The following is a 13,626-nucleotide window of genomic DNA, read 5'->3' on the forward strand; positions in this document are numbered from 1 at the left end:
TGGTGTGGTTGTTCCTTACTGGAGTGGACCTTGCTTATGTGTGGTGCCGCCAACAGGCCAGACTTAATCTACAAAATAGAAGTCTTTATATTTTCTTCGCTTTTAATTACTTTCATAGGTTAATTATTTTTGCTTTGATGACCAAATGTTAGTCAATATAATCAGCAGTTTCCTTGTTGAAAAATTTTTTAAGTATAAAGTGGAAATCAGACTAAGTTGTTTTTTTTTTTAAGCTACAGTCATTTAATGGAAGGGAAGTTGAATATTTAGACAAGCCTTTTCATTTCAACATCCAGTAATCTGGCTGACTTTTAAGAGATGGTGAACACAATTTTAGAAGTTTTAATCTTCTGTATTCCCCTGTACAGAGAATTGCTGTCACTTTTTGCTACATAAAGTGGATTTGTGGTAATTTCTCATGATCTCCAGCTTTGCACATACAAATGATGAGCTTTGCATGTAAATGTGATGCTAGTGTTTCTATCTCAAACAGTGAGAGAAGCATGGAATGACACTACCAGGTACACTAAGCTTGCTTCTGTTCTTTGTAGAAATGAGGCATTAGTTGCTTTTCTTTTGATGTAATAGTGCATTTCTTCCAAAACGCATTAATAATTTAGATTCTTTTTAGCCTAGTTTATTTCCTAATGATTTACCCACATTTCTTGTGACATACACTATTTTTGTGGACTAATTTTTAGAAGCAATTATAGTACCCAAGAGAACAGAATACTATTTTGTATACACCATACTCTTAAACTTTTACAGTTACATTCTGGGGAGATCAGAGAGATTCATACATCATCTTACATTTGCTAATGGAATCTTAGTCATACAGCAGTTATTATCATTCTGGGATCTTTAGCTGTAAACGCAGTTATAATTCAGACAAGCTTATTAAGGAGCTAATAACATTCAGTTTCCCAAATAGTATAGTCAAATAAAAACAAATGGTAACTCACACCCAGAAAAAAAAATGCTGTGAAATAGTGAACCAGGCCCTTGTAGGAATTATTATTTTTTTTGTTGTTTAAAATCTCCCATCCCCAAACAGGCTCCCTGACTGGTAGTCCTCATCTCTCAGAACTGTCAATCAACTCTCAGGGAGGACCAACTGCAGCAAACATGACCTTGTCTCCAAACTTGAGTCCTGATACCAAGCAATCATCTCCATTAGTCAGCCCACTGCTGAATGACCAGACCTGTGCGAGGACAGATGATGAGGAAGAGGTCAGGAGAAAGGTATCTAACTTTACGTGTTTGAATTTTTTTTCCCAAGGTTTCTTAATGAGCTCGAATGGTGTGAACCTGGAGACAAAAAGCCTTAAGTTCGATTTCCTTATTCCTTTTTTTTGGAGGGGGGGGGGTTGTGGAGGATTCACTAGAGAGGAGGGAGGAAGAGAAACGGGTGAGGGGGGAAATAGGGAGAGAGGGAAAGGGTGATAGAAAGGGAACAGGAAGGATGAAATTGGTAATACAGTTTTTTTTTTTTTAAAGACAATGACTTCTGTTCTGCTCAGAAAGTAATCAAAATTGGAGATAAGAATAACCAGGTTGCCAACTTTACCATTTAACTCATACTCAACAGCTATTTTTGAAAAAGTTTCTGTGAAGCCTTTAGACACCAATTACCACATTCCAGCTCTTGTAACCCTGCTGGTAGCCAGCCGAAGGCAGAGTAGTCTGTAGCTTTTGTTCTTTTCCCTAAAGGAAACATGGTTGTGTGTTATTTTTGCTTACTAATTAATTGGATTTCTTGTGCACTTTTCTTGCAAAAAGCTTAATTATATGAATAAATAGCAACTTGTGGCTGCTAAGTTTAATCCCCTAACCTTTTAGTTATTAAGTAACGTAAAAAGGCATATAAACCAACAACAAATAAGGAAGATGTTTCATTTTTCACTCTAAAGTGGCTTAGTTTATTTCTATGAAACATTCCCCATGGAAGCAGAACTGGTAATGTTAAATCTAAACAATAAAATTAGAAACATAATAGTGCTTTTTTAAACACATGGACATAAGCACAATGAAATGGAGCAAAATCAAATGAGGAAAGGGTTATACCTCATATCCACATCTTGTGTTTTTCTTTGACCTTTTTCTTCCATTTTTAGGTAATATGTTTTTCAATAGTGATCTCAGATGAAAAAGAACATGTTAAAAAATTCAAACCAGTCACTTGAAATTTTAGTTTGTTACTTCTGGGTTGCTGGTCCATTCTTTTCAGAAAGGCAAGCTGGTGGTCTTGCTAGAGAAAATACATAGTGTTAATAAATTCTTTTTAACATGGAAGAATTTGGAGAAAGAAAACCCTCCAAATCATAAAGTAACTTTGTTTCTGACCCCAAAATTCAACTACATAAACTCATATTGTCTATTTTTTTGTTAGATCTATCAAATTCCATGGTACTTACCATGTTCTTAGAAGATGCTTTAAAAATGAAAAATAGCTCACGTTAAGATTTATGAATTACTTTCCTTCCCACATCCCTGTAGTGTAGAAAGTACATTACATACAACAGAACTTTTTTACTTATAATAGAACTGAAACTGAGATATTAAATAACCTAGCAATAACCCTAGTAAATATGGAATTTTTGGAATTATGGAATTCAAATTGAGATCTTTCTCTGTCCATTGTTCAACAAAACACTAACTCTTCTTAATGACAATAATGTTAATAATGAATGAAAATGAATCACTAAAAGGATCAAAGAAAGGATGTTTTAATTAAGTGCAAAGATACTAAAACTGGACTTAGAGGAGATCCCTTTCATTTAGAGAATGGTTGAACAAATGATAACATAAATATAATGGAATAATATTGTGCTATATGAAATGATGAAACCTTTAGTTTCAGAGAAATCTGGAAACATATGGAAGCAAAGTGAAGTAAGCAAACCATAGAGAGCAGAAACAATAATACTGTAAAGCCAAACAATTTTGAAAGACTTAAAAACTTCATTGCAATGTCCAATGAAAATTATACAGAGCAAGGTGATGGCCTCAGGGTAAAGACTGATTATGATTTTTTCGTTAATTATGCAACTGCTACAAAGTTTTTGTTTTTCTTTTTTGAGGCAAAGGGGAATAAGAGAAAATAAATTTTTTAACTAAAAAATTTAATTTGTAAGAAAAACATAAAAATGGTACCAGTTCTGTTCCTGCTCTGCCAACTCATTCCAACTCTCCTGCTCTTTGGAAAGATGATCTAAATATAAGTTTCCTATTGATACCTGCTACTCCAAATAATTAAGTCACCTCAGTTTATCAATAGAACCATTTTTCCCTCTTAAGATGTCTCTCTTAAGTTTCTTCTCCAAGTTCAGCACTCCTTCCCTTATTCAACACAACACTAACTCTTCTTGATCATGATAAGGGTAATAATGAAGCAAAATGATTTATTTTTCCTATGTGTTTTGCATTTTACAGAGATTTCCAACTGACAAAGCCTATTTCATTGCTAAAGAAGTATCTACCACTGAAAGGACCTATTTGAAGGATCTTGAAGTCATCACTTCAGTATGTTAGCTTTTCACATTTTATCCCCAACCTCCATTTTCTCCACAATGACACTTTACTTGTTTCTACACTCTGTCATTAATAAAGAAGTTGTGTCTTCTTACATTCTGTGCATGTATTGAAAGGACCCCTTGCATGAAGAGAAAAAGACTTTGGTCCTTGGAGACTGATTAGACATCTGTAGTGTGTTTAGTTTGGAATGTACCCTGCAAAATAATTTTAGTATTTGTGGCTTAAAAAATGCAAAGGAAGCAATTAAATTCTATGGTGTTGGAAATATGAATTAAACATTTTACTTCTGATGTGCACTGATCCAGAACACTTTGTGTTTTGCTGGTTGTCAAAATGTAGTCACTTCTTTTCACTCTGGGGAGACCTAGAGGTGAATATAAGCCTCATTGTAACTTTGATCACAAAATAAATCCTGACAGCAGTATCTCCCTCCCCCTGCCTATTATTATTCTTGTCAGCTTTGGGAACTTGTTCTGGCCTTCCTTGCTTAAACTTCTTTTTCCTCAAATTGAAGATACCTAGTTTAGGTCTTAGGATTTTAGAAAAGAACTGTTTGCTTCAGAGATTATTTAGGATCAACTAAGTTTGTATTCATTAACACTAGTCCAAACTCCATGAGCTAAGTGATCGTATACTTTTATGATACAGTAATATGTTGCTTATTTAGCCAGATTAGAATTCTATCAATTTTTTTAAACCTTTACCTTCCACCTTAGAATCGATGTTGTATATTGGTTATAATCAAAGAGAGCTCTAACTTGGAAAATTCAGGGATAGCTATTTAATATGTGGGAAAAGAACCAAGGATGACAGAGATTCGCCATGACTTCAACAAAAACAAATAAAATCAGATTGTACTTAATTTACTTTCTTATCTTAACCAGTAGATCAGGAAAATGATGTAAATATCATCAGCAAAGAATTTGATTAAGCATATTATGCTATTTTTATTTAAAAAAGGTATGTTCTACATAAAGAATTCTTAACCTTTTTTTATTTCATACACACCATTAGCAATCTGTTGAATCTATGAACCTCTTCTCAAAATGATGTTTTTAAATGTATAAAACAAAATGCAATTATAAAGGAAATCAATTATATCAAAATGCAATTATCAAAATGTTCCCAGGCCTCTTTCTCTCCATGATAACACAGCTAAGTGAATTTAGAACTGGTTGAATGCCTGGAATCAAAAGAGTTGTCCACTTGTATCAGTTTGAAAAAAAAATGGTCTAGAAATCTTAGAAGAGGTCTTAGAAGTCAACTACCCCAATACTTTCATTTATTTTGGGTGTGCCTTTTAAAAATATATTTTTTCTTTTAAAAATTTTAGCCAATGCAGGCAGCTAGATAGTACAATGCATAAAGCACCAGACCTGGAATTGGAATGATCTGGGTTCAAATCTGGCCTCAGACATATCCTAGCTATATGACCCTGCACAAGTCACTTAATTCTGATTGCTTAGCCATTGATACTCTTCTGTCTTAGAAATGATTCTAATACAGAAGGCAGGGGTTGGTTTAAAGTTTTTTTTCCAAATAAAATAAATTCTGGCCAATGTCAATCCAGATCAAATATCATCCAAAATATAAGATCCTCCACATTTTAGATTAAAAAATTGGCCTAATAATATTTGTACTCTTCCAGGGCTCTTGCTTTGCTCTATGCTGGGGATAACATTTTTATCAATGACCTCGATAAAGGAATAGAGGGAATGACCATTAACTTTGCATATAACAATCTAGGTTTGATTTAAGGAAAAACTTTGTAATAATTGACTCTGTCCCCAAATTAGAATGGATTTCCTCAAGAGATGATGGTTTCTCTCTAACTAGAAAAACTTTAAGCAAAGTTTGAATGTTTCTCTTTAGGAGGGATTCTTTTTCCAAAATGATTTGGGTAAGATGATTGCTGAGTTCCCTCCCAATTCTGAGTTTCTGAGCTATTTATGTTTATTTTTACACAGATTTACAAAGTGCTTTCCTTAAAAACAATCCCCTAAGAAATGAGGGAGAGTGTACATATGATGGGTGCATGTAACTTAGTATATCTATCGTAAGTTGAGACTAGAAGCAGATGCTGTCAGATGCAGTCTGGGTTTGAAGAACTTCCAATTTAGAGATATGCTCAAGTTTCAACAATCAAATTGTCCCAAATCTACAAGAAAGCCAACATGAGTGATACAGTACTTTTTACCCCCATATATGAAGAAGCTATACCTTCCCATGATACTGTGTCCATCCATCTGAGAAATATACCTTGTAGTAAAGTCAAATTATTTTTTAAAATCCCATGGTGTACCTCTTTTTAGCCTGTAATTTCATTTGGTACTAGGTTTTAATTTATAGATGTTTAAAATTCTTTCTTTAATCTTTACACTTGCAATTTTGTACTTTTTTTCCCTTCCAGTGGTTTCAGAGCACAGTGAGCAAGGATGAATCGATGCCCGAAACCCTAAAAAGTCTCATATTCTCTAACTTCGAACCTTTGCACAAATTTCATAGCAGTTTTCTCAAGGAAATTGAGCACAGACTTGCCCTTTGGTAAGGAAAACTTTTTCTGTTTATCTCTTTTTCACAGAACTAAGAAATTATTCATCATATCCCTAATTAGCTGACTAGAAATGCTTATTCATTAGAGTGCAAAATCAAAGAAACTGACTTGGTGCCAGATTAATTGAGTTATCATAAAACCCATGCATTTTTCCAATTAAATATTAAATTTTTGTATTTAGTGTTTTGGGTACATCTATATTTTTTATCATGAAAAACTAGTTTTTTGATATGGCAGGGGTTGCTGGATATGACTTAGATCATTGCAATTTTATTGGAATTATCCAAGTCATCACAGTTAGGAATGAGTCAGATATAGTCCTTTTACTCTCCATCAGACTAGAGCAATGTGTTGCTCTTGTCTTTACTGATATAATACAACTTAATTATAACCTGTTTAATCTGATATTTGTTGACCCAGATATTCACAATCAATACCAGATAGTTATTGTCCTTAACATTCTTCATCATTGACTCGGTGGTTGGGGAGAATTTAAAGGCATAAACTTCCAACTTGTTCTTCCTAGGTGATTTTTTTCTTGGTCACCTGAAGGTAGGGAACATTTGGATTTTCCTTTCACACTGAGATGTCTTTTAATGCCATTTCCTTGGTCTCTAGGGTCTTTGGCCCTATCTGGGGAAAGGAATGATTCAGAAGCTTTAAAAATGTTCCCTCTGGGTAAAATAGTCCAAGTAACATTAATCTCAGAAAGACAAGCCAAACTATGGAAAACAAGAAGTATTTTATGTTTGTGTGGTATTTGATCTGATATTGACTAGAATTTTTAAAATCACCACCCAAGATACACGAAAGCGTTGGATGAGATGATTTCTAAGTCTGATTCATATTCCAAATGTATGCTCATTGATGCATTTGTGGATATAAAGGATAATTTCATATCTGGTGAATGTCTTGTATGGTAGTCAGTGGTGAGGTAGAAAGGAGCCCAGCTTTCTCAAGAAGATTGTGTAAGATTAAAATTAATATCCAATAACTGAGTATTATGTTATATAAGATTTATTAATAATCATTTAAAGTAGAAGAAACAAAAGTAAAAGTAAAGCCTGAGTAAAGAGCAGGTTTTCCTGACCACAGTAGTAGGAGAAGAGCAAATAGTGGGCGAGTTTGCAGAAACTTTTATCTCTAAAACATAAGGACGTAATGTGAGGACAAAAATGGGATTCTGGGAAACGGAGTCTTGGGTACAAAATTCTAATTGCCCAATTGTCTCAGAAGCTTGTATCTTGTCCTGTGGCATGGAACTGGCAATATTGAACATGCAAAATTGTCAACAAGCACCAAGTCTTGATTTTATCATGAAGTGTTAGCTGTAGTCTTTATAAAAGATTATATGAAGATATATCTTTACATATTCTGCTGCTGTTCTCATGCATCCAGGATGGTCTTCAAGAAGAGTAACTCAGATACTCTCCAGGACAAGAGGTCATACAACTGTATAAAAAAAAAATCTTAAGGAAGAAAACTAGCTTTCAGCAGATAACAGTGAACCATATCCATATAAATCAGCTTTTCATAAAAAGAGAAATATTTTTTTAAATGTCAGATTATCATAAGTTTGGCTTTTAATGATCGTTCTGAGTCATTACACATATATAGTAAACCCTTACTTCCTCTGAAAGGTGAATGGTTTGATTTGATTTGTTTTCATGGAATTTTTTCAACTTTATCTTATAAGCAATTAGGTGGTGTAGGGGATAGAGAATGGGAGTCAGAAAGACCTGAATTTGAATCCTGTCTCAGACATTAGCAATATATCCCTGGGCAAAGCACCATGCATCGCTTTCCTTATCTATAAATGGAGATAACGGTAACACCTACTTCATTGCATTGTTGTGAGGGTCAAATAAGTTAATATATATAAATTTTTTTACGTATTGTATTAGGTGGTTCTTTTGTTAGGTAGTTTATGGTAATATGGGGTTGTTGAGCAAGCACACCTAGCAATAAGGTAATGATTCTCCCCTGGCATTTTTCCTTGATGGACGAGATCTCCAAGCTTCCATTCATTGCATCTGTTTCTCCAGATTTCCTGCAGCATTACTCTCTTACAATATTTATAAATCTTAAGGTGCTATACAAATGCTGGCTATTCTAGGTATGATTTATATTTAAAGCTATTCTTTTATTCTACACTGAAAATTATAATGAAATTAATAATTTATCATGATATTTTATACATATATATTATATGGTTCTTTAAGGTTAAAAAGTGTTTTGTATAAATCATCCCATTTGATCCCTGTAACAGCCCTGTGAGGTAGATGCTATCTTTCCCATTTATATTTACACACAGGTATCAATGGTTTAAGTTCTGGCTCTGGAACCAGGAAAATCTGAGTTCAGATTCAGCCTTGCACACTTAGTAATTAGCGGTATAACCCTGGGCAAATTACATAACTATTCAATCAGGATAATATTACCCACCTTGCAGAATTGTGAAAGTTAAATGAGATAGTTTTAAGACACTGCCTGCCACTTCAAGTGCTACCTAAAACCTTATTCACTCCCTACTACTTCCATCCCTTTTACAGATAAGGAAATTAGAGGTCAGAGAGGTAAAATGACATTTCCAGGGCTAGCTAGACACTAAATGACTATGCAGTGGACATCCAAATGTTTTTGACTCCAATCATTAGCCTGACCAAATTGTATATTATTTCAGTTTAGTTTCCTGTCTTTCCTCATCTATAAAATGAGCTGGGGAAGGACATGGCAAACCACTCCAGTATCTTTGTCAGAAAAAAATCCAAATCAAGTCAGAAAGCGTCAGATACAATCACAAAGGGCTGAACAGACTTTGCTGATTTATTGAAGATTTGTATTTATCGATACATTTTGTTAACACCAAAGACGGTTTAAAAAAAAAAAACCTCATCAAATCTTGCCTTATAAAATTCATTCCTTAGAAACAAGGATATAGTGTGATTGATACTTATAGTGATAGTTTTGGTTGATCAATCCCATTTTCACTTAATTTTATTTAAATGTTTTCATCTATTGTATATATTATCATGTTGTTTCTCCTATATTATTTCATTCAAGTCTACTTATATTTTTCTGACTTTTAAAAAATAGATTTTTTTCTCAAGCTATATATTTTCTTCTTACTGTATTAATTATTCAATAAGAATTCAGATTTAATTCACTGTCTGACATTTGTTAAGTACCTACTCGGGGTCAGGCACTATGCTAAACACTTTACAAATATCTCATTTCATCCTCATAAACACTCTGGGTGGTATTTTTATTATTGTCCCAATTTTTTGGTTGAGGAAATTAGGACAATAAGAAGTTAAATGACTTGCTCAGGGTCACATAGGTAGTAATTGAATTCAAATTTCAACTTATGTCTTTTTGACTCCATCCCAAGTACACTACTCAATGTGTCACCTCATTGCCTTTACTGACTTTTGAGCTTCTTTTCAACATTCCATTCTCTTGGTTCTAGTTGTAGTTATTGTAGAATTATTCTCTGCATTAGGAGATTTATTCTAGCATTCTTTTATTCATTATATAATTATTGTTAAGGAATATTAGTTCATTATGTGAAAAACTTTTCTTTACACACTCACTCTCCTCTATCATGATTGATCTGTGTGAGTTTTCTTCCTTTCCCCTCTTTTGGTCATTCATCTTCTCTTAGAGGCTTTTCTTAGTATTGTGAGGGAGTTAGAATCCTTAAGTTTAGATACAACCTCTAATTCATTTTGCTGGAAGGTCCACACTTTATCATGATAAAAGAAAATGCCTTTATAACAATCAAAGCTCCGTAGCAATGGCACAGATTGTTAGTAAGATATTTCCCATCCCTGGAAATATTTATGCTAACCCTGGATGATCACATCTCTGAACTCCTCAAGAAAGAATTCTGTCATTGAGTGGGATGTTACTAGAATCCTTATTTCTCCAAGGTTCTGTAATCTCTATTTTATAGTCACAGCCCAAAATTGCTTGGCAAGAGGCATAAAAAGAGATCCATGTCCTTCCTAAAAAGCATTTTTGTCCATTCTTATTGACACTTATAAAGTTCTGTTGTCTCAAATGCCTAAGAATGGACCAGAAATTAGTTTTAGAGTTACTTAGTGCCATGAGCTCCTGAGACTATAGAACTTTGTTCAGCTAAATTCATAATATCAACAACCTGTGTATACATGTACTTTAGGATATGTAATACACTTTTGTCAACAGTAGCCAGCTTCTGGGGCACATACAGACCAGGAAGCAGCTCCTGGCATCCTGGTTCAGATAAATACACCTGAAGATATCCCTTAGTGTAATGAGTAGTCCCAGGTAAATACACCTGGTGAGAGCATAGAAAGATTCACCCAAACCTGCTTCTTGCCAGAAAAGCCTTGCTACTACTATTTCTTCAAAAGCAAAGGAGCAGGTTTGGTGACTTCTGAAAACAATGAAACTACTTTAAAAGTTGTTTTTTTCCTTGTGCCCTCCTCCAAAGTCTAATTGTGGTGCGGAGGTGACTGAGCCCTGGAAGGTTATCCCTAGAGAATCCTAGCTCTGGTAGACTCGATCAAGCTGGACCAACTTAAAGTGTAAGCCTATCAGTGTACCCTGTTGTCCAAGTGCAAGTTCAACTAAACTTAGAAGAGCTTATTTATCAGAAAGTTGGCCTCCAGAGGATGGATTTTCCTGGCCACTGTAACTCAGAAACCCTGAGTTGTAGAGGCAGATAAAATCAAATCCTTGAATATCAGGATTCACTTACCTGGTGGAAGAAGAGTAAGTCATTTGTAAACCTCGTCACTTAGTTTATATTTCCAAATTATAGTCCAGTACCATAAATGGGTGAAGACTGATTTTTTTAACTTCCATAGGAGTGACCCTTTGGTTTAATAATAATGGTAGCAATGTTTAGAAATATATAAATGAAAAGAAATGGTTTTTTAGGTTCACAGAAATTATGAGCTTTTGAGTTTCTTGAGTTTTGAATTCATTGAAGGGTGGGATTCTTGGAAACTTCAAAATTTCATAGTAATGGAGAAATTATGTGGTTGGCATCAAGCTACAGCGTATCACCTTAGATGTCTTATGAAAAAAGGACTTAATCATGGACAAGAAAAAGGAAGAGGTAGGCTGGTAGGAGATCAGTTAAATTATGTAATACATATATCCACTAAATACTTTTTGATTAATTGATCTGATTCTCTGTATTGTCTTTAGGTTGACTTCCTGTGAAGTTAAAACAAACGGCATCATTTTACAATGGTTGCGATCATTTTTATTGCTCGAATAACCTCAATATGAGGAAGAGAAATATGCTGCCCCCTCTCTCTCTCCTTCATTATGTAGCCTTCTTTTAAACAGTGTGGGCTGTTTGACACTCATTCCTTTTTTGACAAGTGCATCTTGTGAACATTTGCTCCCCCCGTGAGTTAGGGAAGCTTTTGTTGTTCTTAAATTCTTATGTTGCCTCTTAGAAGTTTTGTTTTCCTCTCAGTTGGTTTTTCTTTAACCTTCCTGTAGTGTCTGGGAGATAGTGGTTTTTTTTTTCCTCATCCTCTCCAACCTAACACCAGACCACAAGTTGGATGTAGTACTTCAAGCTGGGAAGACTTGTGCATCATGACTTGAATTTATCATCTTTGTAGCAAAGGTTTCAAAAAATATATTTTTTTAATGATTCCAGTGTGGTGTGAAGAGAGAGACCTGTACTGCTGTATAGTTCACTTATAAGACATCAGCATCCTTCATTGCTCTGATAGTTGGTGGTGTTGATGTAGAGAAGGGCTTTTACCACTCACCTGAGATGTAGGATGAGGCTGCCACAAAAAGTGGCAGATTGACTCTTTGGTTCTGAGATTTAACCTGGAAAAAAGACTAAGGAAGCCGGAGATTCCTGAGGTTTCATCAACCCCTCCGAGAATTCCTTTAGTCTGTATTATGTTATGCATATTGAAAGGTTATGCTCTGTTTCAGGTCAGGCGCAGGGGTACCCCTTTACTCATTCCTCTTACTCTCTGTGTGATGTACATGTGTGCCTTTCTTCATAGTGGTTTCCCAACTCACAGATTGTTTCTCTGCTTCACACCTTGACATTTTATACACCAGCTTGATTGATGGAATTGTTCATCCCAATTCAAATATGAATGCTGCTCAAACATGGTTTGTATAGCTTAAAAGCATCGTGCTTTGGCCAGCCTCTTGAGGTGTTTACATTCAGACCCTGCTTCTGTTTTTGTAAGAAGCTTGCCAGAGGCAGGTGGGAAAGTTTCTTGCTAAACCTTGTAAGGCTGCCTCTTGGGGTGACTGCCAATTAGTCGAAGGGCAGCGCCACAAAAAGCTAGGAAAATCTGGTTAGTCTCACAGTGTTTCTGTGCCATGGGAATGAAATGAATTAGAGTCTTTTCAGTCCCCTCATGCAGGTAGGGAAGAAAATGTCTTGGGGTCCATTCTCACTCTCCCTCCTTCCCTGGTGGAGGCAGGCAGGAGAATGGGAAATAAAAGAAAGTCTTGCTTTTTCACTCGTGGTGATTTGTACTGATTCCCTCCTAGTAAGAGTGAGCTCCTTCTGTGACTGCAGCTTCTAGAGGAATTCCAAAGATAATTTAGTTCAATAAATGTTTATGAATATTGACTCACATTGAATATTGACTGCTATTAAATTCAGAGGCAAAAATGAAATAGTCTCTGCTGCAATATAATATTTTAAAAATAATGTTTACAAAGAATTTTGAAGTGTGCCAGGCACTGTACAGACATGATTTCCTTTGAATTTTGCAATTCTATGCTAGTAACATAAGTAATACCATCTCTTTTGCAAATGATGAAATATGGGCTTAGACTAGCACTGATTTTTTTCCATGCCATTGCTTATTCTTCAGTATGTATGCAAATAAATCAAACAAGATCATCTTAAAAGGACAAGAGCACTAATGAAGAGAGGGGGATCAAGAAAAGCACCTGATAAGTAGGAAGCAGTACCTGAACTGTGGGTTTGATAGTGTCAATAAAGGATTTTCAAACCTTTAAATTCTGTCATTGCATTGTTAGCCTGCATGTCTCCTGGATACACACATTGGGAAGGTGTTTCTCCTCTGCTTTGATTTGCAAAGTTAGTGGCAGTATCAGAATCATCAGAATTTCACAGATACAAACTCTTCTCTGCTTTATGAAGGGAAAACCGCCAATAACAACCCCAACTTTGGGAGATGTTGTTGCTGTTGTTATTGTTTATTAAGAACAACTCCCAGAGGAATAGTTGATAAAACTTGCTATCCTTTGAACTTAGGTTTCGGAGGAAAAAATGACTGACAAATCTTGGCTTGTGAAAAGAGATGATGGGGTGGTTTTGAGAGTGAAAATTCCTTTCTTTTTTCTTTTTAGTCTTATCAGTCTTTTTAAGGAAGACTGATAAAGAAGGCAGGCGATTATATTGCTTAGTCAATGAGAGAATTGTTGATGGACATGGTTTTCTATTCCCATTATGATTTGCTGCCCCAGACAAGTAAGTTCTTCATTTGCCTTCTCCCTGGAGTACAGAATGGTGATCCAGGGTGATC

General features: G+C 35.1%; 1 protein-coding gene across 2 annotated transcripts in view; it reads left to right on the forward strand.

Annotated features, from left to right (window-relative positions):
• The window catches only part of FARP1 (FERM, ARH/RhoGEF and pleckstrin domain protein 1), a 338,024-nt gene that overhangs the window by 281,731 nt on the left and 42,667 nt on the right, over positions 1–13,626 (forward strand). For both annotated transcript variants that reach the window (XM_007501371.3, XM_007501372.3), the window contains exons 14-16: positions 1,055–1,242; positions 3,433–3,522; positions 5,945–6,078. In XM_007501371.3, the coding sequence (XP_007501433.2) occupies positions 1,055–1,242; positions 3,433–3,522; positions 5,945–6,078 (412 nt within the window). The remainder of the gene's footprint in view (positions 1–1,054; positions 1,243–3,432; positions 3,523–5,944; positions 6,079–13,626) is intronic.

This window comes from Monodelphis domestica, chromosome 8, assembly GCF_027887165.1.
Source record: "Monodelphis domestica isolate mMonDom1 chromosome 8, mMonDom1.pri, whole genome shotgun sequence".
In the NCBI taxonomy this organism is placed as follows: Eukaryota; Metazoa; Chordata; class Mammalia; order Didelphimorphia; family Didelphidae; genus Monodelphis; species Monodelphis domestica.